The sequence below is a fragment of the Daphnia pulicaria genome, chromosome 1 (genome assembly GCF_021234035.1).
Source record: "Daphnia pulicaria isolate SC F1-1A chromosome 1, SC_F0-13Bv2, whole genome shotgun sequence".
Taxonomy (NCBI): domain Eukaryota; kingdom Metazoa; phylum Arthropoda; class Branchiopoda; order Diplostraca; family Daphniidae; genus Daphnia; species Daphnia pulicaria.
Window position 1 is genome coordinate 31,880,828 of NC_060913.1, and position 26,130 is coordinate 31,906,957.

General features: G+C 39.6%; 6 protein-coding genes and 1 long non-coding RNA gene across 9 annotated transcripts; 2 read left to right on the forward strand and 5 right to left on the reverse strand.

The window, feature by feature from the left end:
* Positions 1-28: 28 nt before the first annotated feature.
* On the reverse strand, positions 29-3,618 carry LOC124326127. 3 transcript variants are annotated; one of them, XM_046784793.1, is made up of 11 exons: positions 3,521-3,618; positions 3,137-3,408; positions 2,608-3,075; positions 2,456-2,515; positions 2,034-2,145; positions 1,703-1,965; positions 1,583-1,626; positions 1,300-1,508; positions 1,099-1,231; positions 852-1,030; positions 29-782 (listed from the first exon to the last, which is right to left on the reverse strand). In XM_046784793.1, exons 2-11 carry the CDS (start codon positions 3,159-3,161, stop codon positions 479-481), a joined length of 1,797 nt encoding a protein of 598 aa, XP_046640749.1. In that variant the 5' UTR covers positions 3,162-3,408; positions 3,521-3,618; the 3' UTR covers positions 29-478. The 3 variants fall into 3 exon arrangements, with proteins under 3 accessions (XP_046640749.1, XP_046640741.1, XP_046640758.1); XM_046784785.1 differs by having other exon boundaries at positions 3,137-3,615; XM_046784802.1 differs by lacking the exon at positions 2,456-2,515 and having other exon boundaries at positions 3,137-3,615.
* A 3,061-nt stretch (positions 3,619-6,679) lies between these two features.
* LOC124321263 lies at positions 6,680-8,194 on the forward strand. The gene is made up of 4 exons (XM_046784179.1): positions 6,680-7,482; positions 7,555-7,700; positions 7,780-7,793; positions 7,853-8,194. Exons 1-4 carry the CDS (start codon positions 6,735-6,737, stop codon positions 8,022-8,024), a joined length of 1,080 nt encoding a protein of 359 aa, XP_046640135.1. The 5' UTR covers positions 6,680-6,734; the 3' UTR covers positions 8,025-8,194.
* A 1,870-nt stretch (positions 8,195-10,064) lies between these two features.
* LOC124321076 lies at positions 10,065-11,487 on the forward strand. The gene is made up of 3 exons (XM_046783984.1): positions 10,065-10,954; positions 11,013-11,158; positions 11,220-11,487. The coding sequence occupies exons 1-3, from the start codon at positions 10,177-10,179 to the stop codon at positions 11,403-11,405; spliced, it is 1,110 nt and encodes a 369-aa protein (XP_046639940.1). The 5' UTR covers positions 10,065-10,176; the 3' UTR covers positions 11,406-11,487.
* A 136-nt stretch (positions 11,488-11,623) lies between these two features.
* On the reverse strand, positions 11,624-13,299 carry LOC124321077. The gene is made up of 6 exons (XM_046783985.1): positions 13,147-13,299; positions 12,922-13,081; positions 12,638-12,858; positions 12,447-12,569; positions 12,203-12,351; positions 11,624-12,117 (listed from the first exon to the last, which is right to left on the reverse strand). Exons 1-6 carry the CDS (start codon positions 13,147-13,149, stop codon positions 11,850-11,852), a joined length of 924 nt encoding a protein of 307 aa, XP_046639941.1. The 5' UTR covers positions 13,150-13,299; the 3' UTR covers positions 11,624-11,849.
* A 74-nt stretch (positions 13,300-13,373) lies between these two features.
* LOC124312718 lies at positions 13,374-13,835 on the reverse strand. Its single transcript, XR_006910633.1, has 3 exons — positions 13,696-13,835; positions 13,527-13,630; positions 13,374-13,461 (listed from the first exon to the last, which is right to left on the reverse strand). It is a non-coding gene; the product is annotated as an uncharacterized LOC124312718 (long non-coding RNA).
* A 130-nt stretch (positions 13,836-13,965) lies between these two features.
* Positions 13,966-18,269, reverse strand: LOC124321006 (zinc finger protein 3 homolog). The gene is made up of 12 exons (XM_046783919.1): positions 17,972-18,269; positions 17,441-17,569; positions 17,297-17,387; positions 16,959-17,152; positions 16,732-16,823; positions 16,464-16,665; positions 16,035-16,361; positions 15,807-15,965; positions 15,436-15,744; positions 15,266-15,376; positions 15,017-15,194; positions 13,966-14,961 (listed from the first exon to the last, which is right to left on the reverse strand). Exons 1-12 carry the CDS (start codon positions 18,101-18,103, stop codon positions 14,438-14,440), a joined length of 2,448 nt encoding a protein of 815 aa, XP_046639875.1. The 5' UTR covers positions 18,104-18,269; the 3' UTR covers positions 13,966-14,437.
* Positions 18,270-18,399: 130 nt separating this feature from the next.
* On the reverse strand, positions 18,400-20,730 carry LOC124321007 (succinate--CoA ligase [ADP-forming] subunit beta, mitochondrial-like). The gene is made up of 8 exons (XM_046783921.1): positions 20,569-20,730; positions 20,116-20,390; positions 19,874-20,036; positions 19,712-19,814; positions 19,491-19,652; positions 19,290-19,433; positions 18,945-19,225; positions 18,400-18,878 (listed from the first exon to the last, which is right to left on the reverse strand). Exons 1-8 carry the CDS (start codon positions 20,626-20,628, stop codon positions 18,714-18,716), a joined length of 1,353 nt encoding a protein of 450 aa, XP_046639877.1. The 5' UTR covers positions 20,629-20,730; the 3' UTR covers positions 18,400-18,713.
* Between the last annotated feature and the right edge of the window lie 5,400 nt (positions 20,731-26,130).

The following is a 26,130-nucleotide window of genomic DNA, read 5'->3' on the forward strand; positions in this document are numbered from 1 at the left end:
GGAAAACAAAGAATTTGATACATTTAGAAAGACTTGAAGCAATTGTATTGTAATAATACTGTTCTTACACAGAATTCGATTTTGAAAAAAAAGGCCGTATCATAAATTCCACCTAAAAGCTACCATTAATTTGTATTTTGGATATAATATGTTTGCATTTAAAAATGAATGATGATTCGTCAATTTGTAGCTAGATATTATATAGCTAAAAATAATTAGCTTGCGTGATGCAAATATATTATGTTCTGGCTATTAGTCTAATATAGTTGTATGGACTAGGACGTTATTTGGGAATAGCAAAGGAAAATGCAGCAGCTGGATGACTCGATTTAAAAACGGCTAAAAAGTATGGTTGTGAATGTCAGATCTTAACAAATAAACAGATCAAATGATTTGAAGAGATAGAGACACCAAATTTCAGAGAACAACTGAATGGCAATAGAATTTTGGCAAATTGAGTAGGGCCAAACAATGTAACTTAGTCGTCATTGGAAAGGGTCATTGAACAAATGACAGCTTTTGTGAAAGCAGCTGCTGCTAGTGATGCATAAGGTTGCCATTCCTTTTTCCTTGAGCCATCTTTGTAGTCGGCTATGCCACGCACAATCAAATAAGAATCTTTTCGATTGCCGTAAACGCTTTCAATGACTGCATCGTATTCCATGTCGAACGCCAATATTCCAAAGCGGGTGGCAAAATCCTGTCGAAGTTGATCGTCCTTGCTCACTTGACGGCCAGCAGCTATCGGTCCTAGGTGAATTACTGGCTTGCCTGTCTGGCGCCTACAAAGGAAAGTAAATTCACCGATTATAAAAAATGAGATTAGTGCTGTTTAAAATAAACACGCTTACCCATTTTCAGAAGAGCCAGTGGGATGCGTGACCTCAATGACGTCAGATCCTCCAAGAGACATGTATAATTTATCAGTGTCTTCTGAAGGACGAGCAAAGTTAACGCCATCTTTCGACAGTTTACTTATTCCGTCTGTGAGGTAATCATTCCAAACTGCCTGACTAGGATTTTCCTCGCCCTGGATAGATTGCGTAATGTTGACTTATTATTATTTCTGCTGCAACCATTTGCAATATTAATTTATACTTGTGTTTTCAAGCGGCTGCTGATTTCTTGTAGGAGGAGCGTTGGCGGGGCCCAGGATTTCGTTTCATAAACTGGAGTGCTTTGCGTCTGCCCTTCTTTAACTGGTTCCAGTTCACAATACGTATATATATCTCTAGAGAGTTTTAAGATGACAAACGATGAGTACTGCTATTTCATTGATTAAATAAACTGGGCAATCACTTGTTTGGTGGGATGGGCGAAGAAACGACAACGTCACCAAGGCGAACGTGGCGTGCATGGTCCGTGTAATGAGGAACTCCTCCGCCTAATCCCACGAGAATTACGAATTCAACTGCCTGGAACGTCCCCAGAAGTCGGGTTGTTGTGCTTCCGGAAGCAATCAGGGCTTCTCGTGTGTGGCCAACGGTGGGAAGTTTTGTACAGACCACCTACAAATAAAAGTCCAGAGCAATCGAATCAGTTTTATGATCACATGAGCATGACTATCTCCAATTGATCTTACTCTGTGCTGGCCGATGTTACCCAACGTGTAGATATTTGATTCACCTGACAAAGACACGAAATAGGTTAGGCACCACGAATAGGTATGACGTTACCAATGGAATATTAAATAAATACGCACCGACGGTCGTGTAGCGAACAAAAGTTTCTTGGTCATCCATCATGGCGTCAACCGCAAGTTTCTCGCAATACTGAGAAGTAATAATGGCGATAGTGGGCTGCTTGGCCTTGACGATTTTCGGCATTTGCTTAACCACTTTAACTTTATTTTCGTTTTGCACTACGCGGGTGAATGATTCGTTGCCATTCACGGTTTTCACCATGCCACTTGCTTGAAGTTCCGATAGGAGTAAAAATACTTTACTTTTTTCGCTGTGCGTTTGTCTAAAAGAAAAAAGGGTGTACATCAACACGCTAGCCAAGGAATTTTTACGATAATGAATGAAACATACTTGGCCATTTCAGACACAGACAGAGGACTGGGATAGGCAGACTCGATCATTTCCAATAAACGCGAAGATGTGACTTCAATTTCGGTAAGACTCACGTCTTGATCCATCATACCTGTGCAAAATGATGAATTTAGAATTATTATTTCATTCGATTCGTGGGTGGTTTTTCTACTGCGGTTGCCATTAATCATTATTAGTATTAAGCTACAGGTTATTAGCGATTGGTGAAACACGGCACACACGCGCACGCAACATTAGTGGGCTTGATTATACGAGTAAAGGGACCCGCTGATTATATACAGGTAAATGTGTGGGGCATATTTTTCAAAATTTGTGTAGTGAATTATATCGATCTATCCAGCCTATGTATGCAGCATACTCAAATCAGAAATGTGCAGAGCTGATCAGCAAGAGAATCTAACCTTTAACCTTTTTAGGCTTCCCCTTTATTCCCACAGATAAAAGTATAGTTCCCTGTTTGGCTGTAGAAGTCAATTTAATTGTATATCCTTATTTGTTTTATCATCTTTTGAGTAAAAGTAAAAAATTAAAAAAAAAACACAAATTTGCAAACCTGCATCAGGTGGTGGCTGACTGGACTGTCCAAGCTGCTTCAGTTCTACTTCAATCTTTCGTAAAGTAGGATAATCTTGTTGCATCAGTTTCATGATTTTCTTGATGAATCCAACATAGTCCCTGGGAAATTCGAATGGGGCAACCAATTGTTTGAAGAATTCTTGAGCCACCTTTGGTTGATCACTTTCAGAGACCACTTCCTTGAACCAAAATCTGAGTTGTCGACTTTCCTTGGTGTGCATGTTTGTGGCAGCACTGATCAAGTACACACAAAACTCCAATGAAAGTTGTGCCGGTGTTGGATCATCTTCAACGGCCACAGTGTTTTTGTTAATAACAATCCCTTTGTGAGCCCCACCTGCGACATGAAGATTTTCTTGCTGGTCTTTGATAGCTATGGGACGCCTTTCCACCACAATAGTGGTAGAATTGGCTGTCCTCTTCCCCGGTGTCATAATAATCTGATCTAGAGAAATAAAAAATAATTCTATGAGGTAAAATTGACAGCATTAAATGAGAGAAACTACCTTGATCTTGGCTGGTTTCCTGCATCTTTGGAATGTTGGTTGTTGAAAACTGACGAGTGATTGAAAATATCCCTTTCACATGCACACACACAACATCAGTCTGGTCAGAAGTTCAAGCTCGACTAGTCAAATGCCGTATCGTTTACTGCACGGGAAGAAGAGGCGTGCTAGAAATAGATTTTTTCTCGTCCCTCTCCACACACGATAGAGCACTAGCAACCGGGTATTTCTGGGCGCGACTGTCTAGCCTTATATACACTGTGTAAAAGCGGCTAGGCAAAGATTGATTAATAATCGCAGCACCGATCGTCCAGTCAGTGATCAAAACGTGACGTGAAATACAAGTGAGATTTATATCCTATTGCACAACACAATGTGACTCACCTTGTTCTCATTGACTAGCATAAACTTTCAAATTCTGGCAATATCCTCGGGCATTAACTGTCAGTCCAATCCGTACTGCGTTGAATTTGGAGTTAGACTAATACCAAGAAATTCTATGAGCGGGCACACAGCCGACACAGCCTCAAAACCCGCTTCTGACTTTCTCTACTACGATAGCATTTCCTTCAGCAAAGCTTTTATTGTCTCATTCACTCAATTCGCCGTTTCCTTTTCCGCTGTGTCTTTCATCTCCCTTCTTTTTAGAGTACTTTTTTGTTCCATTAGAATTATACACCCAAAAAAGGGACAAGAGTGTCTTGTTTCAGGCACACCCTTGCCTTTAGTAGTTTACCCCAAGCGTTCTCCGTTATCGATCCAGCATTCGAATGCACGACGCTTTTAACAACAACAAATTCTCATTTCCTACTTCCAGTAATCTAATACCTTCCATTTCAGATCGATTTTAAAATTAACTTTAAATTAAATGAAAGTGACACCAAAATTAATTAAGATCTTATGCATAATGAAAGATGCACATAATTTTACGATAAAAGTCACAATAAACTAAGCGCGTGGGCTCAAAAAAAAAGGGGGGATTGATATTTTAGGACTAGAGGCCGGGTGCTGTAGGGGATTTTTGTGGAACTGACACGGCGGTAGGATTAACGAGTTCCGGCTGGGCCAAAGGGGAACCGAACCCAGTTTTCTTGGCATATGTTTTGAATTATCCTTCGGTTGAGAATTGAAAGAATCTTTTTTTTTTTTTTTTATCATACGGGATCTTTTTCTCTCAGCCCCCAACGACGACTTCCGTTTGAAATCCTTCCCCAAACAAAGGTGAAATAAAACCATACAGTGTCAAAGTGAAACCTGATCGCTTTTGGTACCGCACGTCACGCACGAAAGTTACGTCGACAATGGGTGGAGTCTCACAGAGTATCGCCGCTATGACTCGCTGCTCCGTAAGACCATAAATAACCGTAAACGTCGTCCGGGCACGCGACTGGATCATCGACTTCTGTCTTTATATGATAAGTAAAAATCATTAGGAACTGAACGACGCAGTATGTCCCTGAAGTTGGAAGGTAGTACCAAGGTGGCGATCTATAAATCAAGAAAGGCATAATCAATACGACAAGTATAAATAGCATCTCATCTATTCCGTCCAACGGCTTTTATTTGTAATTTCAGTTGAAATAGGATCAATGGATCAATAGGATTGGAAAAACAATTCATATACGCACGACATAAATTAAAGCGAAAGTTAACGAGTGTAGACGAGCTAGGATTATAGACTATAGAGAGAACGTTTCCCAAAGTTCCTCCTGATTCTTGTCTTTCTCCACGCTGTGGACTAAAAGTTTTGGACCACCGTGATCGCCAAAGGGCGAAGCACTCAACAAATCAATGCACTTCACCGGAAATCTAAGGGAACAACTCGTCGAATGGGAATCACCAACTGCTGAGAGACATCAATGTTAACACGCGTATAATAGAGATGTTAGAGAGAATAGAAAAAAGGCCTACATGCATTGCTGTCGAGAAATTTTCGTTTTACTTACTTATTTTTATTTGACGGAATGTATAAGTAAAACTATTTTAGCCTAGTTTAGCCAAGACTGTGTACGACCGTTCACGATTTGCAATGTAAATAAACTTATGAATAATATGAGAACAAGGAATAATATTTTTTTTTTACTTTCGCCGATCCATAAGAATAAAAATCTGAATAAAGAAAGATTTAAAAATTCTTTAGAAAATAACTAGAGCTTAACAAGTCAAATTAGGAGAACTAGAGGTCATTACGCATGAAAATTGAAAGCAGTAATTATGTCATTGGTAGTGTCTTGATTAAAATCTCAAAACTAATAACCGAGTAGCTGCTGAGTGCTCTGTAATTTCTCAGTCAGCGCAATTAGATTGTGAGTGCGAAAGTGTTGTCTGTGACAGAATCCCCATGGGGGAAATTACGTGGATGCTATACCGGGAGTACAGAATTTCGTGTAACGAATGAATTCATGGCTGGAACGACACAACGTTAAACGGCACGTTCACATGCCTTTCACTTGCCATATCTTTTTCTTATAAATTCTTCTATAGTGGTTTTGTTTTATTGTTGGAATGTGCCGCTGGAGGAGAGGAAACATATACCACGTTTTATCTCTACGTAATTGCGAGAAGGAAATTCCAGTGTCAAAAGAGACTGCATGCGCATCCGGATGCTGCATGTTAAGTAATGCAGCACAGAATTATCGACGCGAGGAAATTATTGGAGCAAAATGACGTCACGCTCGTTGCTTGCGTCTAGTTGGAAATTTTTGCAACGCTTACGATTCCTGGCGTTGCCCGAATCACATCTCAAACACATCTCTTACAATTTGAAAACATCATTAGTATCGAGAACACATATGCATAATCTGCATTGATTAATATCAATGACGAACCGAATATAGTGAGGGCTTTTTATGCCAATAGCAAATTGTATATGTTAATAATTCCAGTACGAAGCTGATTCTGCTCTAATCAAGTAAAGCAACGTCAATAACCCCCACTCCTATAACAAAACGACATCCCACCCCCCCAAAAAAAATTAAAATTTTTTTTACATAACTTTATTCATAGAACAAGATTTATCTCGAATTCTTTTGTTCCGTATACGAAACAGATGGTTCACGGCAGGTGGCTTATAAGTCAATGTTAAATGGCCAAATGTCAAATGAATGCATGTCTGAAATGTTGCCTCTAAATCACGAAGCCTTAAATTGTTATACAAAGTTTTTCTTGAAACAACTATAGTTGCGGGAAACCTTTTTGTGCGAACATCGTTAAACGAAAGCAAAAAAGGTTTCTCTGTTTTCCAATATAAATTAAAGAGCAAACGTGGAGGCAACTCCACGTTGATACAAAAACGTGAGTATCAATCACGATGCCTATTTTTTCGAATATTAACGCATAGTTTATTGATCTACTGTATATACGTATGGATTCCATACTTTAAGTCACACGTTTTTGTTCTTTTATTAAGGGCAATAATATTCAAATAAAAATGTAAAGCAAATTTAACGGAACAAGAAAACGAAAACGAAATTACACTTTTTGAATCAGCAGCCGGTCCTCAGCCACAGGTTGTTGGTAGATGTCCAGTCCTGGTTTAGACACCAGAAGAGCTGGAAGTGAAATTTGAACGTCTCACAGCTCAATCAAGGTCTATAAAATGTTCCCTCAAGCCCTGCAGCAAATATTCAACCGACAAAACACCCAGTTTACGCTCATTTTTCTGGCGATGGCTTCATTCGGATTTATCGCGAAAAACGCCTCGAATGGGGAAAATGAATTAGGAGAATGTGCCGCCGAAGACGCGGAGGAGACAGCAAACGCTTTCGTTTCCCCTCTGTGTAGTTGCGGGAAGAAAATTCCAACGTCAACTAACGAAACGGCCGATCCGAACGCTTTCCAGTGGTGCGGAACAGAGTCATCCATGCGAGGTCGTCATCAACGTATCGTGACCTACGCTCTATTCGGAAATGCTCACAACGCTTCCGTTTTCAGACGCTACTACTCCAATTTGAGGAACATATCCCTGACAGTGGCCAAACAATATCCGGAATACGTTATTCGAATTTATCATAATCTCGTGGACGAGCCGAACAGCGAAGGTTACCGGCAGTTGTGCAACATTTACTGCCGATATCCGAACGTCGACTTGTGCGACGTTCCGGCGCTGGCCGACCGCATTGGCAATAGCACAACGCCGATCGATCCCGCTCTCGTCCGTGGACTCAATCCAAAAATGTACCGTTTTTTGGTCATGCTCGATCCCAATGTCGATGTGTTCATTTCTCGTGACGTCGATAGCCTCATCTTTCCCAGAGAGGTCGATGCCGTCAGACAATGGCTCCCGTCCAATTATACGTTCCATTTGATGAGAGATCACTCGGGCCATGGCTCCATCATATTGGCAGGTACTATATAGATAATACAATTAAATATTGAGCTATTGTTCTGCTTATCTCTTTGAACAATTACTTTTATAGGAATGTTTGGAATAAAGCTCCATGAAAGAAGGGATCTGATCGAAGGATTGGCAAGAGCTTTGGTCCTTTCTGGGCAGAATAAGGTTTTCCATCAAGATCAAGCTTCGCTGGATCGCATCCTGTGGCCTGTAGCAAAATATGACGTGGTAAAATAACTTTTTTTAAGTTAATAATGCTAATAATTGCAACTATAATTTCTTTCTGTTGTGGTTGTTTGTGGAACAGATGGCTCATGACAGGTATTTTGACATATAAATTTCGCATTTTATTTTATTTTATTTGACTTGAATTTTGACAGTTATCACTGTGAGAATCCGTACATCGTCAAAACTAGTGTACTTAAGGTTTTTCCCTTTCCCACCCGACGAAACGGAAGTTATTACGTCGGAGGTGCCGGTCACGAAATGTATCCAGCCGTTTGCCCAGTTGCCTGTCGTCCTCCTGACCACCAGGACTGGATACATTGTTAATTCAACTTAAGTCAATTACATTATTAAAATGTTCTCATTGAATAAGTCAAAAAATGAAAACGCATAATAACACACAACTTAAACTTGATAAACGTTCCTATTTTATGCCTACAGGCAAATGATGCACAGGTTTAACGAATTTTTCGTTTTTTTTTTATTGCCCTTGCTCTTCCAAGTTCCAACAGATGGCTGGTACGATAGCTATCACAACGCAGGAACTAAAACGAGCATTCCTGACCATTCCTATTTTAACACCGCCTTTTCCGACCCATCGGGAACATGCGGAAATCGATAAACAAGGCCGTACGGCACTGAATAATTTCGCTTCCTGTTGCAACTCGTCCGCTGGGTTGCGCTTCTAAATTTGTGGAACTTATCCAGTAACTTGCTGAAAATCCTAGGTTAGTTTCGGTTATTTTTTCTAAGTATAGATTTTCTGTATATTTTGGGTGGAAGGCGATGGGCAACACGGAACTAGATTGCAATAATAAGAGCGCATATTTCAATAAAAAAATTTGAAAGAAAATCTGAATGAGTCGAGTATATGTAACATCCGGTAGCGTTAAAAAAATCTGGCAAACATTTAGAAAGGGAACTTAAATAATAATCTACAATGAATTAACATCGATTAACATATAAGTACATCCGCAAATAACGTCCATGTCGAAAGGTTGTCGACTCGATTCCTCATTCGGCTTTGGAAAAGTCACCGGAAATAAAATTTTTAAAAAATCCATGCATTATTTATAGTCCCGCGAGTTGGTTACGTGTTTTCGGCGAGTTTGATTGACAAGATGACGCAAGATGAGCTATATTATTACTCACTTTTGTAATTACGGTCGCTTTTCTCACAAACAAAGAGGTATCAGAACATTTTCCCAGGGAAGAAAGACGGCAGCTGACTCGTACCATGTATGTGTAACATCTGTCAGCATTTCTAGCCATGCAACACACGGTAAACGGAATTTAGCATTTGACTGCTTTAAAAACTCACGGCAAATATTCTCATCAAGGCATCTGCTGTTTGGTCATTCAACATTTTTATTATGGGAAAAAGTATATGGTGTAGCAAGAAATTCTCTTGAAATGGAAGCAGATGAACTTGAAAAAACCAAACAAGAAGGATGAATTTGTCTTATGTTTTTCCATGGCAAGGATTATAGTTGCAATTAGCTAGAAAGAATTTCTAGACAATGTCACTATTAGGGAACAGTATTGTTTGAACCATAATCTAAATAAAGTTATGCGGAAAGTCGCAGAACACTTGTGTGTATTATATTTCTAGGCCTATCCAGTATATGCGGGCCTACACGAATTCAGTTGGACAAATAAAAAAGTAATTCAACTGTAGAAAAGTAAAATTATGCTGGTACAGATGTTGCTTGTTATTGTCTAGAACGTATGATCTCGATTAGTTTACATCCGCTGACATCACAATCAATCAGTCTCAAATTGAAGTATCATGTTTGTTTTAGGTATATTAATAAAACCACGTTAACTTGTCCCTTTCAGTCTATTTTAAGAAAAACTAACGCTGAATATATTGATTATATACCCATCATCAGAAGCTGCGCTCCGGCGACCAGCGCTAACCCGCTCCGCCATTGCAATTACGGCCCTTCACATACGATCGTTCTTACATTTTTCCATTAATTAAATGAAATTGTTTTCCTGTCATGATATTAATTAATCCACAAATTGTATCTTTGTTCTACTGGTTATACTACTCAACTGCAAACTTAAAGATAGGTGATTCTATCTGTAGAAAAGTTATAATATATTATGTTATAAGCTTATTTTTAGAAAAAGCTATTTTTAAAATTCATCGTTGTGCTTCAGTGATGTGTCGAACAATCGGACATCCTCAAATAAGACTGAAGGGATAAAGTGATGCGTATATATACAACCTTCACACAGGTGAATGATCTCAAAATTCTTCAACCTTTTTCTGTCAGCTGTTATACCTACACAATTCCACGTCGGTATTTACCTCGCTGGCTAGTCTTCAATTTCGGTTTCAATATTCATTCGGCAGCCAACATCCGGCGTGGTAACATGCTGGTCTCTACTGAAACGTTGTGAGTATGCGTAAACTCACAGTACTAATAACGTAAAGTGTACATGCAATTTCTCTCCTCACGCACTAGTAAGAATGATAACGTTAAACAAACTGATTCAGTTAGCGACACGCCAGTCTCGTCAATTGACTTTCGTGACTCTGGTTTTCGTCGCCATCGTCGTCGTCTGGAATCAGAGCAGCAATTCCAATTCAAATCAAAGTCGCCAGTGCAGAAGGAGATCGCCGGGAACAAATCAAACGGAAGAAGGACCGCCGAAATACATTTCGTCGCTATGCAACTGCGGCAAAGAAGTTGCGACGGGCAACGTATCGATTCGGCCCGATCCGAACGCGTTCAAGTGGTGCAGTTCGGAATCTTCCATCCGCGGAAGGCATCAGAAAGTCATCACGTACACGTTGTACGGAAACGTTCACAACGCTTCCGTCGCCAATCGTTACTACTCTTTGTTGAGGAATATTTCGCTGACGGCCGACAGAGATTACCCTGGATGGGTTGTCCGGATTTATCACAACATCCGCGATCGAGGCGGACCCGAGAAAGAAGCTCACAATCAGCTCTGCGACGTTTATTGTCAGTTTCAAAATGTCGACCTGTGCAGCGTGCCTCTTATGATCGAGCGGATCGGCAACAAAACGATGCCCATCGATCCCGCTCTCCTCGCTGGATTGAATCCCAAAATGTTCCGTTACTTGGTCATGCTCGATCCCAATGTCGATGTATTCATTTCACGAGATGTCGATAGCATTATTTGGCCGAGGGAAGTCGACGCTGTTGAAGAATGGCTCAAGTCGAACTACACGTTCCACGTTATGCGCGATCACACGTTGCACGGTTCCATCATTTTGGCCGGTAATTGAATTGTTTGTGTAGTATTAGACAGTTAATTAATAGGTTATTGTATGTGTAGGAATGTGGGGAGCCAAACTTCATCGGCGTAGAGATCTGATTGAAGGTCTAATGCGAGCTTTGGTGCTTGCCGGACAGGATCAAATCCGTTGGCAGGACCAAGCCTCGTTGGACACTATCGTATGGCCGGCCGCTAAATATGACGTGGTTAGTTATTATTTATTATTGTGCATTGTATTCGTGATATTATCTGAACGGTTTTTGTTAGATGGCCCATGATTCTTACCAGTGTCAGAATGAACATTTGACACGGACGTCACCACTGAAAGTATTCCCATTCCCAACTAAACGTAACGGCAAGTATTACATTGGTGGTGCAGGTGGCGAACTCTATCCCGCTAAATGCCCAGAGGCCTGTCGACCGCCAGATCACAAAGACTGGGAATATTGCTGATAATACATACGACGGAACTTTCCTTTCATTTTCCTTTTTTGTCCTGATAATATCAACGCTTAATGAAATAAATAACTATGTCCAATTTTTTATAGTTAATCTACATAATTTGATCAATAAATCAATTTGTTTTCAACGTAAGCTATAAGAATGGACGAGTGATAGAAACAGAGAACTTAGATTGTTACATAACGACACGTAAGGGTCATAATGAAAAGTCATTCAATATTCTGTTTGTCAATGACGTAATCGTTATATTTATTGCTGACTTAGATAAATGGCAAAATAATTTTAATCTGATTAGCTATTGCACCACATTCATATGAAATTATAAAGATTATTTAAAAATGTGTTGACCAAGTATGGCGATAATGTGAAAGCAAATTTTTGCGACTAGCGATTAATTGTAAGAACCTTGAATCTGTAAATATTGAAATTCAAGTTCTATAACAACAAAGGCTGAGCAACCAATACACGGCGAATTTTGTTCTGTTGCTTTCGTTTAAACTGCGTCATCACTTCTAGAAGGAACGTGAAAAAAGACAATCCAACACCGATGCCCAGAAATAGAAAAGCGCTGGATAGATCCAGCAGTGTGAAAGGCATCATCCGTCTCTGTGGTTTCGTCTTACCTACCAAACATTTATCGATGTTGGGTGTGTACCGCTTTAACCAGAAAGGAAGTAGGCCACTTTCCAGTAAATACTCCAAACTGCGGGAAAAAAAAAACAAAACAATATTTTTTAAAAGTACGTAGAAGAATTTTTTTTTCCGGTCGAAAAATAATCGTTTCCAACTCGTGATTGATGATGGCATTGTGTCGGCTATTTTTGGGTAACCCAAATGAGTAAGTTCGGATGTAGGGAATGGGATCTGATGACGTCAAACGACATTTGCCGTGGCTTTTCATATCCATCGCCATGAAGTAATATACAACAGCGCGATTCTTAATTAACAGAAAGAGTAAAAAGTTATAAGAATAAAACACGACATGATTTTTTGTTTCTTGGTGAAAACGAGTATGAGAGTTAAATGATTTACCGCGAAATATGTAGCCCCTTCGTTTAAAACATTCTTCAATCCCTCTAGACTTCCTTTGACAAGAAACTGCGGATTATTACGAAGGAAGTCGCCAATAACTACATTTGGACCCACTGAAGCATCCTGTAACAACTCACTTAAAATTAATAAGGAATCATATACATTGAACTTTGTGTTGTAGTAATCTATACCAAAAATATCCTTGACGGGTCCGATTCGAAATCCACTGTCACTTGGGTATCAAGACTAGCCGCTAAATCGGCTAATGTGTTCACAATCGGTTTAAGTTTGGGCACCGTCAAATATGACATCAAAGTGCTCGTGTAAGCGTTTACCAGGGCTACCATAGTCAGACACCACAAACCTACCACAAGGCGTAGGGAAAATCTTGTTTTTGAAGAAATGTGATTGCCTTTATTCGATCGGAATCAAATTAATATGGAGGTTAATCCGTTTCTAATGTGCTAGGCTATACCTTGGCCCGTGATAACAGTAATGACGTAATTTGCATGAAGATCAATGTTATCTGTGAAACTTTTCCACTTCCAATTTTCACTCCATTGTTGGTGATAATAAGTCAATATAGACATACAAAGGATCATCGCTCCGGTTGAAATAAGGAACAAAATCCAAACCTAGAAAAAACAAAATTAAAACTTGACAGAGTTTTCTAGTTTGAAAAATAACCTTTTGTTTTTACCATCAATGAAAAGGGTCTAATATAAGCCGTAAGCCGACTCTCTTCTTTTGGCCATTGCTGTAACAAATTGTAATCCTCTACTCGAAGCGTGATGGTAAAATCGAGTTGGAGTAAATGCGACGTTGTAGGAGCAAATGCGTATGGTATTATATCCACTTCCTATACGAATAATTTTATTTATCAAGTAAACTTATAGTATATCTGTTGTTTTATCTTAATTAGAAAATACTTGCCCCTTTCACAATTTGGCTGATGAGCGCAGGAATTATTCCATGTCGGACTATATCCGTATTATCTGTCGGGACGAAAATCAACCTTAAATTTTAACAATAATAATTGCTGACGAAGGGTTTGATATAAATAGAAAACACGAAACCCACTGCATATGAAAATGTTCCGCGATCCAACTAACGATATCGTGGCAGATACCAAAATACGTCACATTTCCTGACGGCTTCTTTTCGATAGAGAGACACGGCGGAAACTGGAATTGAACAGATGTTAATCATGGAAAACAAACCTTGGAAAGGTAAATATGCTGTAGATTACGTTAAAGGCAGAAGCTCTCAACTGCAGTCCGTGCAATTGCTGCCTTTCTTTCTCTAACAAGCTAATAGAAACGCGTGAACTGACCAACATTGTTCCTAAAAAATACGAAAGGAAAATCAATATCCTAAAGAACGATCCCATTGTAGAGGTGGAAAATTGCGACTACACTAAGTATTTCGCTTTACGGCCACCGCTTTTATACTGGTTACTATTCGATGAAATGTCGCACGAGTAAGACCCCTCCCTCCCCACAATAAAAAAACAAAAAACTTGAATTATTTTGTTTATTGGAAGTTTTCGTTGAATCCTATTTCAATAGGTGGGAAATCGAAGGAAAGTTTTCTGGCGATCGGCTGACGATGGAAAAGTTGGTTGAATTAAGAGTAGATTGAATCCACAACGAAATAAAGTTGCAAAGACGAAATATTGCGTAGTAGCTCTGGTGGACTTTATTTTGGAACTTGGGCATCAATCACTCTTGGAAATGCCAAAAAGAAAAGTAAAGTATCGATTTTGGAGCAAAGGATTCGAGGCGCAATAAGGATTTTTGATACTTAACTTACGAATATGTCGTCCGTCATTGACATAATTGGTTAGGGAGTACAAATGACACTAAACTTCATGCATCAAAAGATCCCGTGCAAAAATTGGCTTGTCAGATTTCAAGTTTAACAATATTGAACTAATTGATCCAATACGGATTGTTGACAATGGCAGAACAAGTTTACTTTTGACGTAATATTTAATAGTCAGGAGCTATTTCACATGAATCACCATTGGCCGGGATGAGCAGAGTGACACGCCGACCGTCTTCAGTAGTGATTTCGATAGCTTGACGCACTTGGTCGGTGTTATCATCTCCAACAATGGCCAAGACGCTTTCAGAATCATCAGTCTGATCTGTTTGCAATTCGACATTTAAATGCCGTGATTCTTCTTCGTCCAGTTGTACCATAGCAACTCCATTTTCCATCATGGATGAATACTGAATAGTGCCATCTGACATCAAGCCGCTCTCTTCTGAACTAATCGTACTAATTAATCGTACTAATTGCGTTTGATCAGTTGTCACGTAAAATATGTGTTGTCCATCAGTCAGGGCAGAGAGTGCATTTTCCGATTCATCGTTCGAGGCGGAAGCAGCCGTTGTGATAGTAACGTCATCCATTGATGACTGCTGATTCTTGTGAGTCTTTTTGTGTTTCTGTAGATTAGACAAGTCAGAGAAGGCCTTGTTGCAAATGTCGCATGAGTAAGGTTTCTCTCCTGCAAAATAAAAGCGTAAATAGAAGTATTTAACTTTTTGTGATCAATTGTTTACCGGTGTGAAGTCGGACGTGTTTTTTAAGTGCCCATTGTTCGGTGAATGTCCGAGGGCAGTTAGGGCAAGAGAAGGGCTTTTCACCACGATGCCGACGAAGGTGACACTTCCAGGAATCTTTGTGAAGAAAATCTTTCCCGCAGTATTCACATTTCCACGGTCGCTCCCCGGTGTGTCTCTGAACCCATTCGATAAAAAAATAGTGGCATAAAGATCAGATTCAAAAGAATGATAAATAATTATTCTCACCTTCATGTGTAACCGATGCTGTGAAGATGTTGTGAAACGTTTCGAACAAACATCACAGCCAAAGGGTTTCTCTCCTGTGTGAATTCGCATATGCTCTTGAAGATTTCCTCCCTGGACCAATGAGGGAATTAGACAACAGATGACATTTCTGCGCATTTATTTACAAATACCTGGGAAAAGCTCTTGTCGCAGAATTTACACGCGTATGGCTTTTCACCGGTGTGCCATCGAGTGTGTAGGATCAAAGAAGTTTTATGCGAAAACTTGGCGTCGCAAAATGTGCACTGGTAAGGCTTCTCTTCACTGTGAATATTACTATGATTGTATAAATTCGCCCGAGTCTTGAATGTTGCGCCGCAAACATCGCATACAAAAGGCCGATCATCTGAATGCACCAAACTATGTCGTTGCAGAAGCTGCTTATGTTTAAAGCCCTTGTTGCAAATTTTACACACATACGCACTTTTACTATGAACCACCTGTGAATAAATAACGCGACCTTGGCAGTAATGTACGAGAATTAACAGAGATCACAAATTACCTCTTTATGGTAGACGACCGAGCTCGGGTGCGAGAACGTCTTGCCACATACATCACACACGTTGTTGTTTTCCGTGATGTGTTGTTCCACTATGTGATTCGTCAGGGCAGATTGCTGCGGGAAAACTACTTCGCATGATGCGCATTTAAATTCTGTGCCCTGTTTTGTATTTCAAGATTGATATACAACTTAACTGTCACTAAAACTGAAAATGTTGTGGAATCTAACCTGAGACTCATCTAAATCTCCGTCAATTTCGTCCATGTTCTGAACTTCCGAAATTCCTTCTCCTGTATGTTTGACTTCATTCTGGTGCAACACTAGTTCTTCCTTTGTAACGTACGTTTCGTTACACGTCAGGCATACAAACTGGGATTGTTCATGTCGAGTGCGAATGTGGTGTTCAAAATGCCCAGAATGGAGGAAAGACTTTCCGCAATATTCACATATAAAGCGTCGCTTCTTGGGTCGGCCAACTTTACCCTTCATCTTTGGTTTCGGCGTATTTTTGCGCATATGACTGCGGGCCACTGAACTTTCGCCTTCACTTCCTTCCTGTAAATTAAACACATGTTAGAAGACTTTCTTGTTATCCATACACTGTAAATTAACTACAGATCCGTATCTTGGCGTAAAAACTTAAAAATTGTCCCTCACCGCAATCGTAGTAATGGCATTTTCTTCGTCGCTCTCTCTTTGAATTTCATCTTGGTTTTCTCGATTCAACTGAAGATCAATTGCTTCAATTTCAGCGTCTTCTTCTTCTGCAAGATTTTCTTCAATTTCTTCATCTGGTTCAATCACCCCCTCGTCTTTTAAGATTGCTTCTAATTCTTTCCCTTGTACTTCACCTGGAAATCTGTTCGATATTGGAACTTGCGAATTAAATACTGCATGTATGACAAGTCTTAAAAACATTCAAAACCTTTGTGGTAGTCGTCGGCGACGGCGCATGCGAGAAAGTTCTCCTGAAGTAAGTCGTTTTTCTTCCGCTTCTTTAAACATCAGTTCCAGAGCCTAAAACGATAATTTAAAAACATAGTTGTAACTCTCCCAGTTGTAAACAGTTACACTAAACGTATTAAAATCCTATGCCTCAAGCTTATCTACATTTGATTTTAAAATAGAGGCCACCTTTTTGCGTACGCTCACCTGCTCGGGATCAACGATATCTTCTGTTGCCGATTGCTCTTCGTTGGACTTTTGTAGATTGTCCGAAATTAGAAATTCAACTTCAACTTCAGTTGGTTTTGGTTTCCGAGGACGTCCTGGTTTTCGACGTAGTGTTTTTCTACCCTCCATGGCTAAGCTAATTGTATGATTGCCATCGAATAGCGGTTGGTCATCTGTTTAAAAGTAACAAACGGCAATAGTATTATTAACATAGTAGATCAACTGACATGTTGTTGATTAGCTTGTAAGGCATATTTTCAAAATAATATATGTGGGAAAAATTAGAGATGGTGCGTTTCCATCAATTTGGTTTTTACCAAGATTTAAGATTAGTTCTGCATCACTGTTTATATCTGTACAATTCTCAGCTCTTTCCAATTGCTTTTTTTCCTTCTTTAGTGCTTCAACCTGAAGTCATAAAATGAGGATTTTATCAAAGCAGGGCTGTATGACTTGTGTACCTGTTCTTTCCATAGTTCCCGCAATCTTCTTTGTCCAGCTGTCAACACATCAAAGAATGTTGAAATATCTTTCACTGCTTGATTGCATGATAGACAAATCTGCCGGGGTAGCTTTCCATCATCAAGGATCTAAGTAATGCAATGCTCTTTATACCATTCTGAAAATATACACACACTAACATACACACATCACACATAATTTACAATAGATAATCAATATCATCACAGATTATACTTGATTCCTTCTGTAATGCATTTCAAAAATTTCTCAAGATGAGACTGTACTTAAATGATGATGAGAATAACAATTTGTATACAATTTTAGGAAACTATTTTACCGTTGTTTAAATGAAATAATATATATATGTATGTAAAACTGGTAAAACAAAACATGAAGCACTATAAAACGGGTAATAAAACAAAACATGAAGCACAGAAGTCCGACGATTCAAAATAATGGCGCTTTGCATCGCCAACATACTCAATAAAAAGCCTATTTAAGTTATGAAATTACATGAAGTGCTCACTAACCTTTAAAGGTAAATATCGGTTGATAATTAAATCCAGTTGTGAAGAAGAATTATTTGATTCAAATATATGAATTCCATTGTCAAAATCTGCAGAACAAAGGCGACAAATGTTCGACTTTTCAAGTGTCGCCATGTTTTCCAAGCAGACGAATTTAATTGTTTCCTCTCTCGTCTGAATGTCTGATAGTATATAACTTTCCAGGACTGCTACATAATCGGGATTATGATTATCATAACTTAACGGAAGTAGGCTATCTTCACGAAACAGAAAAATATGACACTTTATTAGTAGCCTATTCTTGCGGTCAGACAGTGCATACCGGTAGGCCTACATACCACATAAAACTAAATAGAACCAATGACCCAATCATTAGTCTTTCATTAAATTTTAATATTTTTAATTATATAGCGATGACGATTAAACCAATATTTCACAGCACTATGAACTATGTATTTTATAGTTTTAATTTACAATAGGAACAAACAAAGATAGAAGAGATGTGAAGTTGAGAACAGAAATTATGCTGAGATGTTTAGTATCATGTTGTTCCAAAAGCAAATCTATTATTTGTTTCATAAGAAGATATCAGTAACTGTATTAACATACTGCTTCCATATCAGTACTAAACAATCAGTGCCTTGTTATACATACATGATCTCTTGCTTCACTGGAGAAATGAGGTTATAGGATGATTGAATCTACTAGAGACCTATAATAGAATCCCATTTTAAAACAATGGTTATTAAATGGGAATTTCAAAATTGACATCTAATCTTGCAGCCTTTGCTAATGAAACAATGCTTGATAGTTTGACTGCTAGCCTAGCTGCTTCATCAAGGTTGTCACAGGGCAAGATCTTTAGTCCAGAATTAGCAATAAGAACTTTAGCTTCATCAACATTTGTACCCTGAAACAAAACAATTATTTGGTTTAGTTTTTTTCCAATAATGAAGAATTAGTGAAATTTCAATACCTGAAGCCGACAAATAATTGGCGTCTTGATGTTCAATTCGTTTGCGGCGATTATGATTCCTTCTGCGATCACATCACAACGCATGATGCCGCCAAAAATGTTGACCAGAATAGCATGAACTTTCGGATCAGCCGTAATAATTTTAAAGGCTTCTTTAACTTGCGCTGAAGTTGCCCCGCCACCGACATCAAGAAAGTTGGCTGGCTCTCCTCCGTGCAATTTAATTATGTCCATAGTTGCCATTGCAAGTCCTGCACCGTTTACTAAGCAGGCAATGTCACCTGTGTGAGAAAAATAATTTTTTTTTTTACTGTCTGGTATTTGCCTTATAACTGCATAAGATACCATCAAGAGCGATATAATTAAGATTAAACTTTGCAGCTTCAACTTCTTGTGAGTTTTCCTGAGTCCAATCTCGATATGAAAACACACTCGACTGTCTGAAATCAGCATTATCATCAAACCGCATCTTTGCATCCAAGCACATCACTGGTTATAATAAGGATAGTTATAAAAGAACTTAAAATACATAACACTGATCCTTACATTTCCCGTCCTGATCCTCAGCTAATGGATTAATCTCAATCATGGTTGCATCATATTTAATGAATAGGTTATACAATTTAATGAACATATCAGCGGCTTCTTCGCGCTTTGAAGTCAAACCCAACTTGTCAGCCACTAAGAGTGCTTGTTCTTTTGTTAGCCCTAAGGAGAAGCAAGAAAATGTAAAAGTATGTAAAATTATTAATCAAGTTTAAAAAAACCTTTAATAATGTCAACAGGTTCAGTGATAATGGCTTCAGGATTTTCATGAGCTACTTCTTCAATATTCATGCCACCATGTGTGGATGCAATAAGGACTGGCCCCTGTTCCAGAAATATTGATAAGTTTATAGTTGGAATAAACAAATGAAAAATAAACTTACACCGTAGGCTCGCTCCAGCATAATAGTAAAGTAATATTCTCTTCGTTGATACTTCCTTTCAGTAATCATAACAGAATTGCAGATTCTGCCCTTTTCACCAGTTTGCTTTGTAATCAGCAAATCACCAATCATTTTTGAAGCTATATCTCCTGCTTCTTCAGCCCTGAAATTGTTATTCAATAAAAAAATGAAAACAAATCAACATATAAAGATTGCGCAAGGTAGGAAAAATGAAAACTTACGAAAATACAGTTTTAACTCCACCTTTGAGGCCACCTTTAAAATGTCCTTTTCCTCTTCCACCAGTCAATACTTGGGCTTTCACAACCACATCAAGGCAGTCTAGCTCTTCAACTATCTTCTGGGCCTCTTCTCTGGACCTTGCTACACCAAATTTTGGAACTGTAATACCCTCTTGTTGCAGTAGAGTGTAGCTAACATATTCGTGAACATTTAAGTTCCGCCTTTGTTCGAATGCCAATGATGCTTTGGCGTAAGCCGTAGTAGCACGCAAAATCTATATAGAAGAAACATAAAAATTATTGTTATTTCTTATTTTCATTTGTTTCTGCTCAACTTCAATTCTTGATAGCAAAATTTACCAAATTTGTGCTAGAGATTGATCTTATCAGATATCGATAAAAAATCTCTTATTAATTACTAATAAATTAATATATAACATTAAATAACAGTACCCGTCCAGATTGCAAAGATTTCTCCACGGCAACGGCAATTCTATGCAAAAGTGTAGCCATTTTTCTTGTTTTTTAATTTTTATGCTCTTGTGAATTGTGATACTTAACAGTCGCCAGTCGGCAAACAGCTGTTCTGACGACCGAGTACCGTTGCGCTATTTTCCCCAAAGAGGGGGTTGGCCTCAAACCTCAACAAGTTATTAAACGAATAAACGTAAACACTAAACAAGTAAACAGTGTTCTTTGAAAAAAATTGACGTATTTTCAAAATAAAATACATTTAATTTAAAAATCTAGGTTCGGAAAATCGTTGTGGTTTTCAAAAATTTAAATAAAATAAAATGCCAAAAAATAGCAAGCAGAGCCAGAGCCATTTACTAATAGTCTGGGAGCTGGGTGACCAAAAAATGTTTTTTCTTTAGCAAAAGCCAAAAGGTTAGAAGCTAAAATATGGTTAGGGGGGTATGACACACACGAAAAGCCAAGTCTGTCGACTGGCGGCCGGGGCGTTCAAGCGTGACGCGATCCCAAAGTCGGCGGGAACCGTAAAAAAATACACTTTGTTAAGAAAATCTGAACTATATCTTAAAAAATAGAGGGATATCAACTTTATTTAATTTCCGACAGACAGACGTCATAATCTGGGGCCTTGGGGCCATCAGGTGTGTAAGAAATTTTAGTAAATTTCAGTAAATTGTGAAAATGGCAACGCTGCATCCTAAGCGCCTAATTTTAAATAGAGAGATTTGGGGAGGATCTGTGAGTTTTTAACTAAGTAAATGTGAACAGAAAATGCATTTTTCGGTTTTTTTAATAAGATTATGCATTAATTTGGTTGAACCGATCACTTTTTGATTATTTGGTTTGTGTTATTGGCAGTTATAATTTCTTCCCTATATATTCCCAGCTTTTTTTCTGCTCCTCTTTCGTGAGCGCATATCGAACGTCACGGGAAACCCTTGACTAACAGACATTATGCTTTTCCCCCCTTCTCCGTGGTTATGTCCTAGCATGGGTTGTTCTCCGGTTCTCCGCTTACGTGTATGGATATCCCTGGTAACCTGCTGGGTGCCGAAACGAATTCTTATTTTGGCCAAGTTCAGGACGGAAGGGCCAGTACAAGACTTGCACCCTAAATGACGCCCAGTTAATTTTTTCCATCACCGATTACGACAGTTTCAACGAAGACGAAAAATCGTACATCAATTTCCAATCAATTTCGATTGCTGGATACGTGACATCGTCGTTTCTTCACTAAAATCCTACGAAGCGAATCAAGAATTGTCCGTCCAGCAGACAAGCAAATTCTTCAAAGATGTTGAAGAATTCCCGCTCGACTTGTGTCTATCCGTCTCGACTGGATGTCGACCTCACCCGTGGATTGACATGCTCGCCATTTTCGCCATTGAGAATTTACTCGGCCAACTTACCGACAAGTGCCAAGAGGATCAAATCAAAATGAAGAGTTTCGCTTTCGTCCGACCACTTGTTTAATATGGTGGGCACCGTCCGGAGCGCCAGAGTAGTTTTTGCCAATTTTCTACCAGAAGATCCGGCCTTGGATCCGGCAGGAAATGGCGGGTATGCCAAACCAGTTGATGACAAACAAGTTAACGGCACTTAACATTATCTGCTACACGCGCGAAGACGTTATATTGGGCCGTTTCTCAAGCGCGCTTCTTTGAACGATTGGCCATCTGTGATACGCTATTACGTCCAGCTGGCCGTCGATTCGGTGCCCGACCTTGCCCTTCGCCTGACGAATGTCCTTGATGTCCAATTCGGGCAGGAAAGAACCGACCACTTTCTTTGTTTGGTCGTTCACCGCCACCCGAAACTCAAAGATAAGTCGAACGATAACACACAATTAAGAAACATCCTGAAGAATTTGCTTCGATACCCCTGGATTAAAGATCGGTGGATGGCTTTGATTGACGACAGTTTGCAGAGAAATTTGATGGAGGTGAAAGACTTTGCTGTCAAATATGGAGATAATCGCTAAAGAGATGAGAAAATCGAGTCGAGTCGATTTGAGTGTCTAGGACATTTTGACCACCATGAGCCGAGATTCTGAGTCGTGCAAAGTCATCGGCAATAGCAGTGAAATGGCCCAGCTTATCAAATGCATCCGGGAAAAATACAAAGCAAACGGCAAGAATATTATAACGCTAGAAAACGGACGCCGAAAAAAGAGACCCAAGCGACAAGGCATTGGAGGCGCGATTGGAGGTGGACTATTTTCTTCCCGTTGCTTGTCGAGTGATTCACGATAAAAAGGACTACGTGCCGAGAGACGTTCAACTCACTGCAATCGTCGCTTTCGTCTCTTCCGATGATCAACAGCAGCAAGCCGGACGGATGCCACGACGGATGGGACAAATTTCGACCGGCGAAGGGAAGACGCTCATCTCTGCATTGGTGGCCATTTACCACGCCCTGCGCCACTGGAACGCGGATGACCGAATGACGCCTACAAGGTGGACGATTGCGGAAACGGCCAAGGCCGGCGGATGGTCAACATAACCACGGAGAAGGGGAGAAAAGAATAATGTCTGTTAGTCAAGGGTTTCCCGTGACGTTCGATATGCGCTCACAAAAGAGGAGCAGAAAAAAAGCTGGGAATATATAGGGAAGAAATTATAACTGCCAATAACACAAACCAAATAATCAAAAAGTGATCGATTCAACCAAATTAATGCATAATCTTATTAAAAAAACCGAAAAATGCATTTTCTGTTCACATTTACTTAGTTAAAAACTCACAGATCCTCCCCAAATCTCTCTATTTAAAATTAGGCGCTTAGGATGCAGCGTTGCCATTTTCACAATTTACTGAAATTTCCTAAAATTTCTTACACACCGACGTCTGATGGCCCCAAGGCCCCAGATTATGACGTCTGTCTGTCGGAAATTAAATAAAGTTGATATCCCTCTATTTTTTAAGATATATTTCAGATTTTCTTAACAAAGTGTATTTTTTTACGGTTCCCGCCGACTTCGGGATCGCGTCACGCTTGAACGCCCCGGCCGCCAGTCGACAGACTTGGCTTTTCGTGTGTATCATACCCCCCTAACCATATTTTAGCTTCAAACCTTTTGCTAAAGAAAAAACATTTTTTGGTCACCCAGCTCCCAGACTATATGGTTACCCGACTCTAATGGCGGAAGATTCTCTCGGAGACGGCGTCCGCGTCGTCTTGATGGGTCCTCTACATAGCCTTCTTACGGCCACAGAGCTGTGATTCACCCTGGGTGTAAATTTTGTTCGATCCACTCACCGACCCTCAGCTGCCTGTGGCAGCTATACCTATGCCACATGCGTTGCCATTTTACGAAAGTATGATTTTAAATTCCTGTTTTCAGCAAAATCTTTCGTTTGTTTCCACCACGATTCACTGAGAGTTAGCAATTGGCAGCCTAGTGGGTATAACGGTTGATTCTCATAAGAGAAATGTTAGGTTCAATTCTGTGCAGGTCATTCCATTTATAATCATTTTCCTTGTTTTTTCTATATTTTTAAAACAAAATAGATGGAATGCCTAGATTCTGTAAAAAATTCGAGTTTTTTCACATTTTTTAAAACAAAATATGAATTTTTTTTTCAGGCGAACGCGCCAGGCGAACTTTTTTTTCAAATTCACTATAGGAATTTTTTTTAATTGTTTTGAATCGAAAAAGCCTAATGGCGATCAAATCGGTGAGATGGTCGCCACAGGTTTTGGTCGTTTTCATATGGAATCATCCTAAAGTAAAGTAGCTACCTGGGCGTCTAGGCTTACCTAGCCTAATTGACGAATTCAACTGCGCTGCTCCTTTCGGCGAGCTCCAGAAGCTTGGCTTTGCATGGCGATATTGATCTCCACCCCCATGACGTAGGGAAGGAGCTATTCCGGGGATACACTAGCCAACCCACTAGCCATTTAATAATAATAATAATATATCTTCTCGCGCCTCTTGGCTCAAGACTGACACAGGGAAATCAGATTAATATGCGGGGCGAAAATAGTGAGTTTTAAGTGCAGTGCGAAAGCTGAAGAGAGAAAAAAGGAGGAGCGAACATGCACCGGGAGCTTATTCCATACAAGAGGTGCATAGTTGGTGAACGCCCTTCTGCCGTGTGTTTCTACACGTGCAGAAGGAGGAACAAGGTCGTAAAGAGTTGATGGAACAACGGAGTTTCTTAGGATGCGGTCAGATTGTAACAGAACGCTCGGTCGACTCCCGTTTTCTGTTACTTTCCCTTTCTACAAGACAATCTCTAACGTCGACTACTAGATGTCGCTTCCACTATACTTCATCTCATACCAGAGGAGGCTGCTACCATTTGAATCTGCCGCCAACTCGCCCCATCTTTGCCGCCAACTTGCCCCACCCCTTTCCCTTGTTACTTTCCCTTTCTACAAGACAATCTCTAACGTCGACTACTAGATGTCGCTTCCGCTATACTCCATATCATACCAGAGGAGGCTGCTACCATTTGAATCTGCCGCCAACTTGCCCCATCTCTGCCGCCAACTCGCCCCATCCCTTTCCCTTTTAACTATCCCCTTTCCCTTTTTGCTATATTAACTTTAGGCGTACTTTTATCTTTTATGACACTATATAAATATATTTTCCTTTTTCCTCCGACGCTTTTCAATAACAAACCCCCTTTTCGTCCGTCTCCGCTCTGACCATGTTTTAACGTGTCTGCTCACGTTTCCCTATACTATCCTCTTTAGGCCTAAACATGTCTGCTCCCTATACTTCCTCTCTAGGCCTATGCTAACCGTGCAGCCAGAATTAGTATAAAAACTGTATGTAAATGTTATTCTGGACTGCATTCTCCCACGGCATTCACACTACCATTGTGTTCCAGTCGCACTCTCCTTTTTGGTATTGTATTAGTTATATTTTCCCTTGTGCTCAGTGCCTGTTATTTAAGCTAAGTGCCATTTCCAACTGTACCTCGAAACTTGCCGTTTCTCGACAAGCCTAACCGCTCAGCCCGCTACCACATTTTCTCCATACAAGTAGTATTGTCTCACTTATTTATCGTCTCACTATTTAATATTATTAGTTCACCTTATTGTATGATCTGTCCGTTATCAATACATTGTTAAGCCTTAATTATTCCCGTCGGTCTTAGACACTTCACTTTGACATTGTGAGTAAAGTCGCCTCATAGTATTTAAGTTCTTCGTATTGGTGACACAATGATTCCGTTGTGTCGACCTTTACATCTGGTGGCAGCGATTTTCGAACTCACTTACAATGTCATCGTACGGTGCTAGGCCCAAGACTAAAAGTATTTTTCGTAAAAACTTGGAAGATTTAAACGATATTTCTACTGATAAAACTGTACCAATTCTTCCAACTAAACTTCCTCTTTCTGTCCCGATTACTTCCACTCCGCTCGCATCTACAGTTCAAAAGCGCCAAACAGTAGACACTCGTGTTATTAATAGACATACTCGATCAAATAAGAATTATGTCCAACTAAAAAGTATTCCCGATCCTGAATATTTGTTTAAACGAAACGTAAATAAGGGAACTTCAAAATCTTTTGCTGAAAAATTCGGT